The sequence below is a fragment of the Salmo trutta genome, chromosome 32, assembly GCF_901001165.1.
Source record: "Salmo trutta chromosome 32, fSalTru1.1, whole genome shotgun sequence".
In the NCBI taxonomy this organism is placed as follows: Eukaryota; Metazoa; Chordata; class Actinopteri; order Salmoniformes; family Salmonidae; genus Salmo; species Salmo trutta.
Window position 1 is genome coordinate 19,071,620 of NC_042988.1, and position 15,824 is coordinate 19,087,443.

Consider the following 15,824-nt stretch of genomic DNA (forward strand, 5'->3'; position numbering starts at 1 on the left):
ATAAATCAGTTAAACTTATTTTCAGAGCGATGCAAGTTGCAACCTTTTTATTCATTCTCCAGAGCATGTAGCATCTGAAGAAAATCAATTACTAAAATTATAAAAAGTGGCACATATGTCCTGAGAGTGAATTGATAATGTTATTATAATAAATCTTGATAGTGTGCAGAGTGGAATGGAGTTAGGACGCAATGTATTGCTTCAATCTAAATGTAAGACAGCATCATTTTCAGGTGAAATATGTATACAATACAATAAAAGATTTCAATACAAATAGACATTTTCCCATATCCAATAATCTTGTACAGGATTTAATTTAAACTGGCTCAGTGGTGGGGCGCCTCTCCTTATCACAAAGCTTCCTTAGATTTCTCTTCAGCCTTGGTGATTTCAGAGATTGTTATGCATCTATCCTGGTAGTTGTCCTAAGGAGTGTCCAGAGATGCCATCCAGGCAGATGACTATGGCCCTCCCTCCTCCACTGGTTTTCAGTCACTCTTTGAGCCTATTATGCAGTACAAAGTCATAGAGACAACCATCGCCAATATCTAGAGAAACAGGAACAGTAAATAAATGCTTTGGTTATGCTAAACTTTTAAACAAAGCCCGCTGTATGAAATTGAACACATCACATTATTTTTGTTGAATTTGCATCTACATTTACATTTGTGGTATTTCAAAACAATGAGATTGTGACCTTGAACTAGACAGAGGGAAGGAGTCAACAGTACCTCAAGGGCAGCGATTCCCAATGCCACTGCCACAATGACAATAGTGTTTTCATCAATCAGTTGCTTAAACTTTGGGAAGCAGCCAGTGATTGTCTGTGGGGACACACAAATGTAATACAGTTATTTAGACAGGTTAGGCAACTGGGTGTTCAACTGTAAAGTGTGTTACATTCTCAAATGGGCCTTCCATTGATGAGTTTGAGTATGGATGTAGTGTGATTAACTTGAGGTGATGAGTTCAGAACTCGTACCAAGTTTGGACCCGCACTGACTAGTGTTAACTCAAAATGACACAACGACTACAGTGAGGGAAAAAAGTATTTGATCCCCTGCTGATTTTGTACGTTTGCCCACTGACAAAGAAATGATCAGTCTATCATTTTAATGGTAGGTTTATTTGAACAGTGAGAGACAGAATAACAACAAAAAAAATCCAGAAAAACGTATGTCAAAAATGTTAATTATTTGCATTTTAATGAGGGAAATAAGTATTTGACCCCTCTGCAAAACATGACTTAGTACTTGGTGGCAAAACCCTTGTTGGCAATCAGAGGTCAGACGTTTCTTGTAGTTGGCCACCAGGTTTGCACACATCTCAGGAGGGATTTTGTCCCACTCCTCTTTGCAGATCTTCTCCAAGTCATTAAGGTTTCGAGGCAGACATTTGGCAACGCAAACCTTCAGCTCCCTCCACAGATTTTCTATGGGATTAAGGTCTGGAGACTGGCTAGGCCACTCCAGGACCTTAATGTGCTTCTTCTTGAGCCACTCCTTTGTTGCCTTGGCCGTGTGTTTTGGGTCATTGTCATGCTGGAATACCCATCCACGACCATTTTCAATGCCCTGGCTGAGGGAAGGAAGGAGGTTCTCACCCAAGATTTGACGGTACATGGCTCCGTCCATCGTCCCTTTGATGCGGTGAAGTTGTCCTGTCCCCTTAGCAGAAAAACACCCCCAAAGCATAATGTTTACACCTCCATGTTTGACAGTGGGGATGGTGTTCTTGGGGTCATAGGCAGCATTCCTCCTCCTCCAAACACGGCGAGTTGAGTTGATGCCAAAGAGCTCCATTTTGGTCTCATCTGACCACAACACTTTCACCCAGTTGTCCTCTGAATCATTCAGATGTTCATTGGCAAACTTCAGATGGGCATGTATATGTGTCTTCATGAGCAGGGTGACCTTGCGGGCACTGCAGGATTTCAGTCCTTCATGGCGTAGTGTGTTACCAATTGTTTTCTTGGTGACTATTGTCCCAGCTGCCTTGAGATCATTGACAAGATCCTCCCGTGTAGTTCTGGGCTGATTCCTCACCATTCTCGTGATCATTGCAACTCCACGAGATGAGATCTTGCATGGAGCCCCAGGCAGAGGGAGATTGACAGTTCTTTTGTGTTTCTTCCATTTGCGAATAATCACACCAACTGTTGTCACCTTCTCACCAAGCTGCTTGGCGATGGTCTTGTAGCCCATTCCAGCCTTGTGTAGGTCTACAATCTTGTCCCTGACATCCTTGGAGAGCTCTTTGGTCTTGGCCATGGTGGAGAGTTTGGAATCTGATTGATTGATTGCTTCAGTGGACAGGTGTCCTTTATACAGGTAACAAGCTGAGATTAGGAGCACTCCCTTTAAGAGTGTGTTCCTAATCTCAGCTCGTTACCTGAATAAAAGACACCTGGGAGCCAGAAATCTTTCTGATTGAGAGGGGGGTCAAATACTTATTTCCCTCATTAAAATGCAAATCAATTTATAACTTTGACATGCGTTTTTCTGGATTTTTGTTGTTATTCTGTCTCTCACTGTTCAAATAAACCTACCATTAAAATGATAGACTGATCATTTCTTTGTCAGTGGGCAAACGTACAAAATCAGCAGGGGATCAAATACTTTTCCCCCCTCACTGTAGGTTCCAGTTTAACAACATTTACTTCACCGTACATCGTCACCCTTATACTCAGGCCAGTTCCATCAACAGTGAGACCACTGTGCAGGCGTACTAATAACAGAGTGATATCACCGTAATAACAGAAATATAGGGATACTTAAAACATGAACTTAACATACAGCACTTGTATCATTACAAGAGCTGAAAACAGCACCGTGGCAGCACTGTTGAGGATAGAGATTGGTGCGCATTTGAAATGGAGAGCCAGTGAAGTCTGTATAGTTGTAGAATCCACAGCACTTTAGCTAGAGTGGACACGGAGAAAGTTCATATTAGAACAATTCTGTTGACAAAACTGAATAAGATTTCTAATACACAAGCACATAAAAATGACATAATATAACTTGAGACATTTTGTAGGCCTAATATGTTATTTCCAAGGTATTAAAACAGGCCGGCAGGGTATTGTAAAGTACCGTATCCATAGTAGCATTCCAGAGAGCGGTGACGTCTGAATTTTGTCCATAGTCCTTCTTAATGTTCTGAACCACTTTGGTGCCCAGTTTCTCAATCAACTCACCTGCCTGAAAGACAACACAAATCACACACTCTTAGAAAAAAGGGTTCCAAAAGGGTTCTTCGGCTGTCCCCATAGGAGAACTCTTTTTGGTTCCAGGTAGCATTTCAGGTAGAACCCTTTTGGGTTCTATGTCGCACCCTCTGTGGAAAGGGTTCTTATGGAACCCAAAAGAGTTCTACCTGGAACCATTACATTTAACATTTAAGTCATTTAGCAGACGCTCTTATCCAGAGCGACTTACAAATTGGTAACCAAAAGGGGTTCTTCAAAGGGTTCTCCTATGGGGACAGCCGAAGAATCCTTTGATTCTAGATAGCACCTTTTCTTCTAAGAGTGTAGTCTTTTCATCAAATTCTCCACAGACAGTCTTTAACCCCCTTTAGCAATATGAGGAGAGTGAATGGGCTCTATGTACGCTTACCAAGGGTTTAAACACCAGGATAACCACTGCTCCAGCCACCTCTGCAATGAACACCACCAACACAATCACAAAGAACTAGAAAAAGGAGACCATAAGAGAGATTGAGTGGTTGGACTGAGAAAACTGTTTACAGTGCATTTACACACATTTCATATATACTGAACAAAAATATAAACACAACATGTAAAGTGTTGGTCCTATGTTTCATGAGCTGAAATAAAAATATCCCAGAAATGTTCCATGTGCACAAAGCTTATTGCTCTCACATTTTGTGCAAAAATTCATTTACATCCCTGTTAGTAAGCATTTCTCCTTTGCCAAGATAATCCTTCCACCTGACAGATGTGGCATATCAAGAAGTTGATTAAACAGCATGATCATTACACAGGTGCACCTTGTGCTGTGGACAATAAAAAGCCACTGTAAAATTTGCAGCTGTCACACAACACAATGCCACAGATGTCTCAAGTTGAGGGAACGTGCAATTGGCATGCTAACTGCAGGAATGTCCACCAGAGCTGTTGCCAGAGAATGTAATGTTAATTTCTCTACCATAAGCCGCCTCCAACGTTTTAGAGGATTTGGCAGTACGTCCAAACGGCCTCACAACCGCAGACCACGTGTAACCACGCCAGCCCAGGACCTCCACATCTGGCTTCTTCACCTGCGGGATTGTCTAAGACCAGCCACCCGGACAGCTGATGAAGCTGTGGGTTTGCACAACCAAAGAATTTCTGCACAAACTGTCTCAGGGAATCACATCTGCATGCTCGTTGTCCTCACCAGGGTCTTGACATGACTGCAGCTTGGCGTCATAACCAACTTCAGTGGGCAAATGCTCCTCTTTAATGGCCACTGGCATGCTGGAGAAGTATGCTCTTCACAGGTGAATCCCAGTTTCAACTGTACCGGGCAGACGGCGTCATGTGGACGAGCAGTGGCGGTGGGGTTATGGTATGGGCGGGCATAAGCTACAGACAACAAACACAATTGCATTTTATCGCTGGAAATTTGAATGCATAAAGATACCATGATGAGATTCTGAGGCCCATTGTTGTGCCATTCATCTGCCGCCATCACCTAATGTTTAGCGTGATAATGCACGGCCCCATGTTGCAAGGATCTGTACAAAATTCCTGGAAGCTGAAAATGTCCCAGTTCTTCCATGGCCTGCATACTCACCAGACATGTCACCCATTAAGCATGTTTGGGATGCTCTGGATTGACATGTACGACAGCTTGTTCCAGTTCCCGCCAATATACAGCAACTTCGCACAGCCATTTAAAAGGAGTGGGACATCATTCCACAGGCCACATTCAACAGCCTGATTAACTCTATGCGAAGGAAGGGCCTCTCGAGTGGTGCAGCAGTCTAAGGCACTGCATCGCAGTGCTAGAGGCATCACTACAGATCCGGGTTCGATCCCTGGCTGTGTTGCAGCCGGCCACGACTGGAAGACCCATGAAGTGGCGCACAATTGGCCCAGTGTCGTCCGGATGAGGGGAGGGTTTGGCCGGCTAGGATGTCCTTGTCCCATCTCGCTCTAGCAACTCCTTGTGGCGGCCGGGTGCATGCATGCTGACTTCAGTCGCCAGCTGTACGGTGTTTCCTCCGACACATTGGTTCGGCTGGCCTCCGGGTTAAGTGAGCAGTGTGTCGAGACGGGTCGTGTTTCGGAGGACTCATGACTCTCGACCTTTGCCTCTCCCCGAGTCCGTACGGGAGTTGCAGCGATGGGACAAGACTAACTTCAAATTGGGGAGAAAAATGGGGTAAAAAAAAAATAGCATAATAATAAATAAAAATAAAATAATAATATGCAAAGTAGTTGTTGCCCTGCATGAGGAAAATGGTGGTCACACCAGATACTAACTGATTTTCTGAAACACACCTTTTTTTAAGGTATCTGTGACCAACAGATGCATATCTGTATTTCCAGTCATGTGAAATCCATAGATTAGGGCCTAATGAATTTATTTCAATTGACTGATTTCCTTACATGAACTGTAAATCAGTCATATCTTTGAAATTGCTGCATTTATCCGTGTAGCTACCTACTCTGCTTTAGAAAATTCTGAAAGGAGAGATGAGGAGCTTGACAATCAAGCTTGTTGACTGAGTCAGTGTCAATCACATTGGTGACAACATAGCACATATACTGAATAGCTCATGTTTGAGGTGACCTACCAGGAGCAGCATACACCTGCTCTCCTTCATGGCGCCACAGCAGCCCAGGAAACCTATTATCAGCAGCACTGCCCCCACAGCAATCAACAGGTAGCCCACGTTTAGGATCTGGTTCATCTCCGCCGGAGCGTCTTTTATCCCCTTGAGGAACCCCAGGATCGAGCCGCTGTCCACCTTCACCCAGATCCCCACGCCCAGGATGGCAGCGCCCGACAACTGGGGGAAGAGAGCATAGGATTGTTGGGTGGTTTCCATCAATTCAATGAAGACCACGTCAACTGCTGCCCTTTGTGTCTTACCTAACATGTACATACAGTGCTTTCTGAAAGTATTCCTCCCCCTTGACTTATTCCGCATTTGGTTTTGTTACAGCCTGAATTCAAAATTGATTAAGGGGTGGCAGGTAGCCTAGTGGTTAGAGCGTTGGACTAGTAACCGAAAGGTTGCAAGATTGAATCCCCGAGCTGACAAGGTACAAATCTGTCATTCTGCCACTGCATTCAGGCCAAATAATTATATTTTTGTCTCATCAGACCACATAATCTTTTGCCTTATGATCTGTCTTTCACTCCAGGCATGCTGTCATGTGTCTTTTTCTCAGGAGCGCCTTCTGTTTTGCCACTCTCCCATAAAGCCCAGATTGGTGAAGTGCTGTGGAGACTTGTCCTTCTGGCAGGTTCTCAGCCAAGGAACCCTGTAGTTCTGTCAGAGTGGTCATTGGGTTCATGGTCACCTCCCTGACCAAGGTCCTTTCCCGGTTGTTCATTTTGGTTGGACGGCCAGCTCTAGGCAGAGTCTGAGTAGTTCCATATTTATGGAGACCACTGTGCTCTTGAAAAATTTCAAGACTCATGAAATTGTTTTATACCCTTCCCCAAATATATGCCTCATCCCAAGTCTATCTCGGAGAGTAACTTGGACTTCATGGTAAGGTTTCTGCTTTGACATACGCTGTTAACTGTGGGACCTTATATAGACAGGTGTGTTTCTTCCTACATTGTGTCCAAACAATTGAATTGGCCACAGGTGGACTCCAATCAAATTGTAGCGACCTCTCAAGGGTGATCAAGGGAAATTGGATGCACCTTGGCTCAATTTGGAGTCTCATAGCAAAGGGGTGTGAATACCTACACTACCGTTCAAAAGTTTGGGGTCACTTAGAAATGTCCTTGTTTTGAAAGAACAGCACATTTTGTCCATTAAAATAACATCAAATTGATCAGAAATACAGTGTAGACATTGTTAATGTTGTAAATGACTATTGTAGCTGGAAACGGCTGACTTTAAATGGCATATCTACATAGGCGTACAGAGGTCCATTATCAGCAACCATCCCTCCTGTGTTCCAATGGCACGTTGTGTTAGCTAAGTCAAGTTTATCATTTTTAAAGGCTAACACGGAACCCAAATCTGTCATGACTTCCGCCGAAGTCGGTCCCTCTCCTTGTTCGGGCGGCGTTCGGCGTCACCGGCCTTCTAGCCATCGCCGATCCACATTTCATTTTCCATTTGTTTTGTCTTACACACCTGGTTTCACTTCCCCAATTACTTGTTCATTATTTAACCCTCTGTTCCCCCATGGATTTTTGTGAGTGATTATGTTAATCGGTCCGTTATGTGGGCTTGCTTTATTGTATTTGCCCATTTTGAGTAAATTACGTTTATTTACTCATATCTGCTGTCCTGCGCCTGACTCCTCTACACAAGCTACACACAGACTTCATTACAGAATCACTCACCAAAAAGAATGGAGTCAGTAGGAGCAGACGCCTTCCCTGTGGCGGTAGAAGAGCACGTCCAGCAGCACGCGACCATATTGCACCGTCTGGGCACCACTATGGATCGCGTGCTGCAGATGATGGATCGTTGGGAGAGAGGAGGAGGATTTCCAGCACCTCCACCAGCCCCACTACCGTCGACCCCACTATCCATTCCTCCTTCACCCAGTCCCTGCGGGATTGGTCGAGCGGCGGGTGAACGACTGTTCCACCTGAGGCAGGAGACGAGGAGCGCGCAGGATTTTGTATTGGACTTCCGGACCCTGGCCACCAGCGCGGGATGGAACGACAGGGCCCTGATCGAGCACTACCGGTGCGGTCTGCGCGAGGACGTCCGTCGGGAGTTGGCCTGCCGAGACACCACCCTGACGTTGGACCAGCTGGTTGACCTGGACAACCTGCTGACTGCCCGCGGACGTCCAGATCGGGGCCTGTCAGTTCCATCCCCCAGAACCTCCGATCCGATGCCCATGGAGCTGGGAGGTGCTGCACCTAGGGCGACCGGAGGAGGGGCCATTCCCTGCACCGTCTGTGGCCGCAGAGGGCACACTGCTGGTTGGTGCTGGGGGGGTTCCTCTGGAAGTCGAGGCAGCAGGCAGGGCACTATCGTGTCACCCCAGGTGAGTCGGCACCAGGCTCACCCAGAGCCCCCTGTTGCTCACATGTATGTGTTTATCACATTTCCTAAGTTTTCCCCGCATGCCCAGCATAAGGCGCTTGTAGATTTAGGCACAGCTGGGAATTTTATTGACCGTTCTTTTGCCCATAGTTTAGGGATTCCCCTTGTTCCTGTGGATATGCCCTTCCCTGTGCACGCCCTAGATAGTCGACCATTAGGGTCAGGGCTGATTAGGGTGACCACCGCTCCACTAGACATGGTTACGCAGGAGGGTCACAAGGAGAGAATCAGTCTCTTCCTTATTGATTCTCCTCTGTTTCCCGTGGTGCTGGGCCTACCCTGGTTGGCCTGTCACAACCCCACTATTTCATGGCAACAGAGGGCTCTCAAGGGGTGGTCTCCTCCCTTTGCCTGGTCTCCCTACAGACTGCGGAGGCCCTGTTCACGCATGTCTTCTGGCACTACGGGATGCAGTGAAGAGGCGACTCCGGGATGCTGGCCTTCTAGGCAGAGTTGCAAAGAAAAAGCCATCTCAGACTGGCCAATAAAAAGAAAAAATTAAGATGGGCAAAAGAACACAGACACTGGACAGAGGAACTCTGCCTAGAAGGCCAGCATCCCGGAGTCGCCTCTTCACTGTTGACGTTGAGACTGGTGTTTTGCAGGTACTATTTAATGAAGGTGCCAGTTGAGGACTTGTGAGGCATCTGTTTCTCAAACTAGACACTCTAATTTACTTGTCCTCTTGCTCAGTTGTGCACCGGGGCCTCCTACTCCTCTTTCTATTCTGGTTAGAGCCAGTTTGACCTGTTCTGTGAAGGGAGTAGTACACAGCGTTGTACGAGATCTTTACTTTCTTGGCAATTTCTCGCATGGAATAGCCTTTATTTCTCAGAACAAGAATAAACTGAAAAGCTTAAGAAGAAAGTGCTTTGTTTCTGGCCATTTTGAGCCTGTAATCGGACCCACAAATGCTGCTGCTCCAGATACTCAACTAGTCTAATGAAGGCCAGTTGTATTGCTTCTTTAATCAGAACAACAGTTTTCAGCTGTGCTAACAATTGAATCCTACAGACGAAGAACCATATATGTGACAATTTTTCCATTTTAAGATCAGTTATTTTTCTATTATTCATTGTGTGTACCACATTAGGTGTTTTATGGTTGACAAATAATTCACCATACTCATATCTTCCAACAACAATTGAGATTTTTTTGTTATTTCATTGCCGTTTTAATTTTTAGAATGTGGAAGAACAGTATATCTCCAGTGATGATTTCAGTTTGTGGAAGAACAGTATATGTGACATTTTGCATGACACTTGTAAGATGTCCTTTTTTAATACCTGATATGTTTTAAGTACTTTCAAGTACAGATGCCCTTCATGTAAATAACTTAAATGCAATATGTAGTTAATTCATTTAATGGAGGTTCATTTAAAGGTGGTCTATCAACTTTAGCACCGATGACTTTTCTTAAAAGTTGAGTCATGAAATCTTAGTCTCATTTAAAATGAAGCCTTCAATGTGAACATACCATAGAATAACTACAAAAATAGAATACAATTAAATTAATTCAATCAAAAGAAGTACAACTTGTACATATCAAATATGGATCAATGAGATGTGCCAATATGCATGTCCATTATGCAGGTCCCTAAGGTCAATATTACAAAACGTTCAGAAAACCATTCTCTTTGCGTTTAACACTATGATCAGCAATTAAGTTTTGAATTGCGTTAAACCCATGCTAACGGCAAGAAATGTCCTTCTGTACTGAGGTGACAGCAGTAAATAAGTATTAACTGCTTAGAGTTGATGCTAAATGTGGTGACAGATGTATATTGTAATGAATAAAAAAAGGGAATCATTAGGATATTTTATTGTTAGAACAACATGTTGCATGTTGATGGGATGTTAGTAAACTATTCTCTGTGCAATACCTGTGACTTTTAACCACCTCACTGAAGTGATCTGTAGTCCAGCTTGTCGCTTGAGGACAGAATCTGGGAAGTCTTCACATTGCATCCTCATCACCTTGAATGGTTTTGCTGGTTGTGCTTGTTGTTTCTCGTATGGGACAGTGTAGAAACTGTTGAACAGATGCGCTCATCAGTCAACTTTCCACAATCCTTTCTGCACGTCGTGGAACACGCTCTTCCCTGCAGGATACAGTGTAACGTTACATATAACTAGCTAGCTACTGTAGCCATGTCGAATCATCCGGTGGATGGACAAAAAGTAGCTAGCTATGTTTCTTCTATAATCTAGCAATTACATTTGTAACGATAATGTATAAGTTAGTAGCCAACGAACTTTAAATAATATATTTTCTCTATAGTTACAAATTAGACAACCCAGAACATACATGTTAGTTACTGTACTCTATAGCTAGCTAGCTTGATTGTTTGATATACGGTTCTTCCACATACCTCTTTTGGACAGCTTTTCCCAGTTTTATCTTGACCCTTACGATTTGTATAGGGTTTTCCCGCATCCCGTAAGATCTTCCTTTGCCTGTCTTTCCATTCTTTTAGTTTTGTTTTACGTTTCTTTCCCACATTTCGGCGATTTTCATCAGCAACAGAAAAGTTGTGCGCTTGTCCGTCCATTCTGAGTGGTGCACATAAACGGTTATTCCACGAGAGCCTATCTTTAAATTTTAAATGATTGTTAATTAGCGCGTGGAAAGCTTGTGAAACCGGTTCACTATAGAAAACGTGTCCAATGATTTTTCATGTATATCTCGTTTTTTTGAAAAATGTCACATATACGGTTCTTCGTCTGTAGGATTCAATTGTAAAAGGGTTTTCTAATGATCAATTACAGGCTGACTACATGTGCGCGAGCGTTGCAAAATACATTTAGAAATATATATATTATTAAATTGCACCAACACTGCTCGCACGCGCCAACGAGCGTCTGCATTGCCAAGCGCTAAAATAAAAGTCACTTCTACTTGTGACGCAAATCGCGCTGCAAGTCCTGCCTCTCCCATCTCCTCACTGGTTTATAGAAGCAAAAATTCTAAAAACATGTTTTCAGTTTGTTATTATGGGGTATTGTATGTAGATGGGTGAGATTTTTTATTGATTTAATCCATTTTGAATTTGGGCTGTAACAACAAAATGTGGAAAAAGTCAAGAGGTATGAATACGTTCTACTTTTCTCTTTTCATCTTTATGCCTACATTAGGTATTTTCCAGTAAAATTAAATACATTTGCATTTATTTATTTAATAGCTCCTTCGCATTCATGCTGTATTTGGCTTGCAGCACACCACACTATTCTACTCTGTGCCTAATCTTATTTATCTGGTCCAAAATTACATGTCTGTGTCATAAAAAGTAGTAAAACCATAACAAATGTCTGTCCTTTTATTTCAAGTTCTCATAACGTTCTCACGTTGCAATGTAGATACTGTTTTTCTGGGACACTGAATAAGGATAAGAAGTGGTAAGTGATAAGGAGCGATAAGGAGTGTTCTGATTGCCTGCAGATTCATTATTGTGAAGCATAACTGAACTCTTCTATTATCATCAATAATTTACTAAAAAAGATGAAAACATCTCCAACTTACAAAGATGATGCCATTAAAAGCAAACATCATGACTTTGAGAAATCCAAAGCAACCCATTCTTGATGAATTCTTCTGCCTGGAAGAAAAGAAGAGGAAAAGGTAAGAAAGGAAACATTGTTATGAATAATCATCTATGGTAATGATGAAAATGGTTAGAGATTCTATGAGACTTCTGAATCATTAAGATGAGATCAGAGGTCAAACGTCTGAACCAAATCTGAGCCAAAAATGTCTGTAGCCTACTGTCTATAGGCCTGTTTAGAGGAGGAAGCATAATGACCAAAGGTTCTCTTTAATTCAATGGGGAAGTACCATCTTAACAAAACAGCTAAATTATGTACTTCTAAAGATGTTATATATCAATGACATTTTGGAAATTGTATGTTGAGGGTTTTGGTCACAATCTTAGCTTGCAAATTTACACCAGGAACCCTTCTACACCTCCTGAATAAACATTTGACTCATATTGAATGATATTGTAAGGTGATAGTTATGGTTTTGTGGACACAATCAGTCACTAAGGAAGCAAATATATATTCTGTCAAACAGAGACAAAGCGTTTCTCTACTGCTCTAGCACAGAGTTGTTCCGTGTCATTTGCAATGAGTTGTTATGTCTGGCTAATTAGGTGACAGATTAACAGTTCTACACACTCCTTGATGCTGTTTGCCGTCTCTGACTTGTTACTAGGAAACCAGCCCTTTGTCATCTACAGTAAGACGCAGGAAGGAAGGAGTGGGGAAAAACACCAGCCACTTAATTTATCCTCCCTATCACCGTATCGTCCTTGAACAGTCAAGAGCACCCTTGCTTTTTTTTGTACTAACGTCATTTACTGTACAATACAGTCCGCTTTCCCAACACCAACGAGAGTTAAGTGAGCCTTTGCTTTAGAATTAAGTCCAAAGGCAATGACAAGGCAGCATGTCCCACCGTATTTTCATTTAAAATGGGCCCCTAAACAAATAACTTGACCCCTAAACAAATAACTTGACCCCTAAACAGATTAAAATTATACAAGAGGCAGACCAGTTCCATAGCCTAATTATCAGAAAGAGTATTCACAGTAATTCACTTGATGTCTGAAAACCACTCCACCTGGGGCCACAAAATGTTCAATGTAAAAGACATCTAATTACAAGAAAGCTATCAAAATGTTCAACATGGTCTGCTATTCAGATGAGAACAGTGTCCATCACCTGTCCAGACTGTACAAGGAAATTGTAAAGAACTTTATCTTCCTCGCCCTCAGTGTCAATCAGAGGCCTATTAAAACACAGGAGCCCATTACACACACACACACTGCAGGTTTATGTCCTGTCCCGTTTTGCTAGTTAAACCATCTATGGATCATCTCATCCTGCTCTGTTCTATGACCCCTTTACCACTGTGTGTTTAGGACTGTCTGTTCTGCATATGACCCCATAGGATGGGAACAGTGATTAAGTGACTAAACGACAGCTGGTTTGTACTGTACTCTTAATAACAGCAATAACAAACCAATAGCACTCTGTGGCAGTAGCACCAGTAGTGTGACAGTGAACTCTGTCAAGGAGTTTCTGATTGACATGCGTGTCATTTTCTTTCTGATTTTATGATTAAAGTATCCATAAGTGTGTTTATCTTATACGGTCCCAGATAGAGTACTTAGAAAGTAAAATGGCATCGGCATACAGTACAAGTACTGAGAGATGGATGTTAAACTTCAGGATGTTTATCACTGTGTCAATGTTTAGCCATGAGCATCAGGTTAATCATATGAAGGGGCCAGAGGGTGCATAGCAACAAATCCTGAATTGGTTTTCCCCTTTTCATTCCCAGACTTTTTGCTGCAAGTGGCCACTCATCTTCTGCCTTCACAAAGCCATAGGGAATAGCGGTGGCCATAGTTAGTCTGGTGATGTATTAACAACCACAGTCGCATGCAAATGACTAAGAAAACATCCCAGCCAGGAGCCATCAAGACACAGTACAAAGACAAAGGTGAGTATAATATACAGTAGTTACGGCCCTTAGGACTTTACATGCTTTGAAAATTAAAATACAATAAACACAAAGCAGCTAAATAAGAACATAATTTAGACAAGAGTAATGTAAAAACAAGATCAATAGCTACAATGATCAGGTGAATTTCAGGAAAGTATTCTTTAAGCTGCTGAATAATATGACACAGTGAGTGGCATAGCTTTGTTGATATCATGGTAGGAGTAATGTGGTATTCAGTCATGAAGACTAGGATAATGAATTCATCCACAAGGAAGCCGGTGGGGACACACCTGGTGACAAACATTTCCCGGAATGATGATCAAGATAACAAATGTCTGTTGACGAACATGCCAATTAACGACTAGAGGAAAGAAAATATAGACATCATATTTATCAAAGCTTCATCTCCGTCAGCTGTCATCCCATGTAACAGTTTACCTAATCTGGTTCAATGACAATTTCTAACATTTAGTCTACTCCAAAATGGGAAAGTTTTAAATGTATGAAGGATTAGGGTAGTGCTTTGAGTTATGGGGTTTTGGCTTAATGGTAATACATGAAAATATTCCATAAGGGAAAATCTAAATAATTGTCAGAAGAGTATACACAGTAATTCACTCAGACAACCCTGTCAGACTCTGTCTGAGCTGAGCGTGCTAAAACTCTAAATACTGGACAAATCTAAAAGGATGTCATGAGCTATGTTCTGTCCAATTGGCGACAGATTTTCATTCAAATATTCTAAAATGTATATATAAACTATGCGCATTTTCCCAGCAGAGATGTGTTTCCATCAAATTGGTTTGCTGCAGATAAAAGGCTATGCGTGCAACGTAGTGCACATAAACATATATTTTGCAGTTAAATGGGTTTCCATCCCATTCTCAACTCTACTGATGGTTTTTTCACAAAAACAGTACCACAGCATGAAACAAGTGTTTCTAAAAATCCCCTACGGGGGAAAAATGAATGTGGAAAAACAATTGGAACCATCTTCCTGTTTGACCGCCAGCTTTTATGGTTATTTTATGGGTATTATGACGCCTCCATTGTGGGGCTCTATAGTAAGTGTCCACTGGTATTGGCACGTGCTAAAGCGTACGTATGAGATTATCATGGACAAAAGAGCGAATTAAAAAAAAATATATATATATTAAACGGCAGCAAAGCATCGATTATCATGTCACCATAATAAGACCCTCGATATGTATTGGGAAGGCGCATCAAGCTCAGCACCTTTCACTATCACCACCGTGTTAAATTCATCATGATTTATTTTATCTGTAACCTAATACAGTTCATGCTTTCCCGACAAATCGTAGTGGGGACTACAAGTCATCGCGTGAATCCCAAATTTACTTCGACATGATGGTTATTATATCAATATTTGCGCTATAAAAGCGTTTACACCGACACAAAAAGGTCTCATCTTGTCTAGCGTATTTTATTTTGTCGACGTTTTGAAAGTTTACCGAAAAATGTTCTGTTGCCATTAGGCCTGGGACATGTTTTATCCGACATCTACTTTACTCCCCTAAAACGGTTGGATGGAAAACTGGTTGTAGAGAGGAATAATTACAGGCTTGAGTCAAGGTCTCAGGAGAGGAACAAATAATGAATTGTTGGAATCCATGTTGTTACTGCACCTGACTACAGGAGAATATAAAACAACATGAAATTACTGCTCTATGGAGCATTTTCAACAACCAGATGAGTCAACCCTTGTTATTCTCACTTACAATTGTCTACCCTACAATGGAGTGGTACAACAGGTTTCGTTGAGACTCAGAGAGAAAGGAGAGGGAGTCTGGGCCTTACCTTCACTGGGGTGATGGAGGCTGTTGCTGGGCGTGCGAATGTGGGCGTCAGTAAACTGGCTGATTTACCTGTGTTCTCGGAGAGTGACCTGTACTGCGTTTTTCTCTCCTAAACACAAACTCTCTCGTTCTCTTTCTGTGCTTCTCGGTGGCTGCAGGTTGGTTATAAACAGTGAGGGAGGGGGCGTGCTGAGGCAAACAGGTGGGAGTGATTCAGGTTTCAGAGGCAAGGAGCTAAC

The 15,824-nt window shown here is 42.5% G+C and overlaps 1 protein-coding gene across 1 annotated transcript; it reads right to left on the reverse strand.

Annotated features, from left to right (window-relative positions):
- Positions 1-32: 32 nt before the first annotated feature.
- On the reverse strand, positions 33-15,755 carry LOC115170567 (tetraspanin-1). The gene is made up of 8 exons (XM_029726832.1): positions 15,587-15,755; positions 11,783-11,858; positions 5,806-6,021; positions 3,618-3,692; positions 3,093-3,200; positions 2,796-2,921; positions 732-824; positions 33-548 (listed from the first exon to the last, which is right to left on the reverse strand). Exons 2-8 carry the CDS (start codon positions 11,837-11,839, stop codon positions 489-491), a joined length of 735 nt encoding a protein of 244 aa, XP_029582692.1. The 5' UTR covers positions 11,840-11,858; positions 15,587-15,755; the 3' UTR covers positions 33-488.
- Between the last annotated feature and the right edge of the window lie 69 nt (positions 15,756-15,824).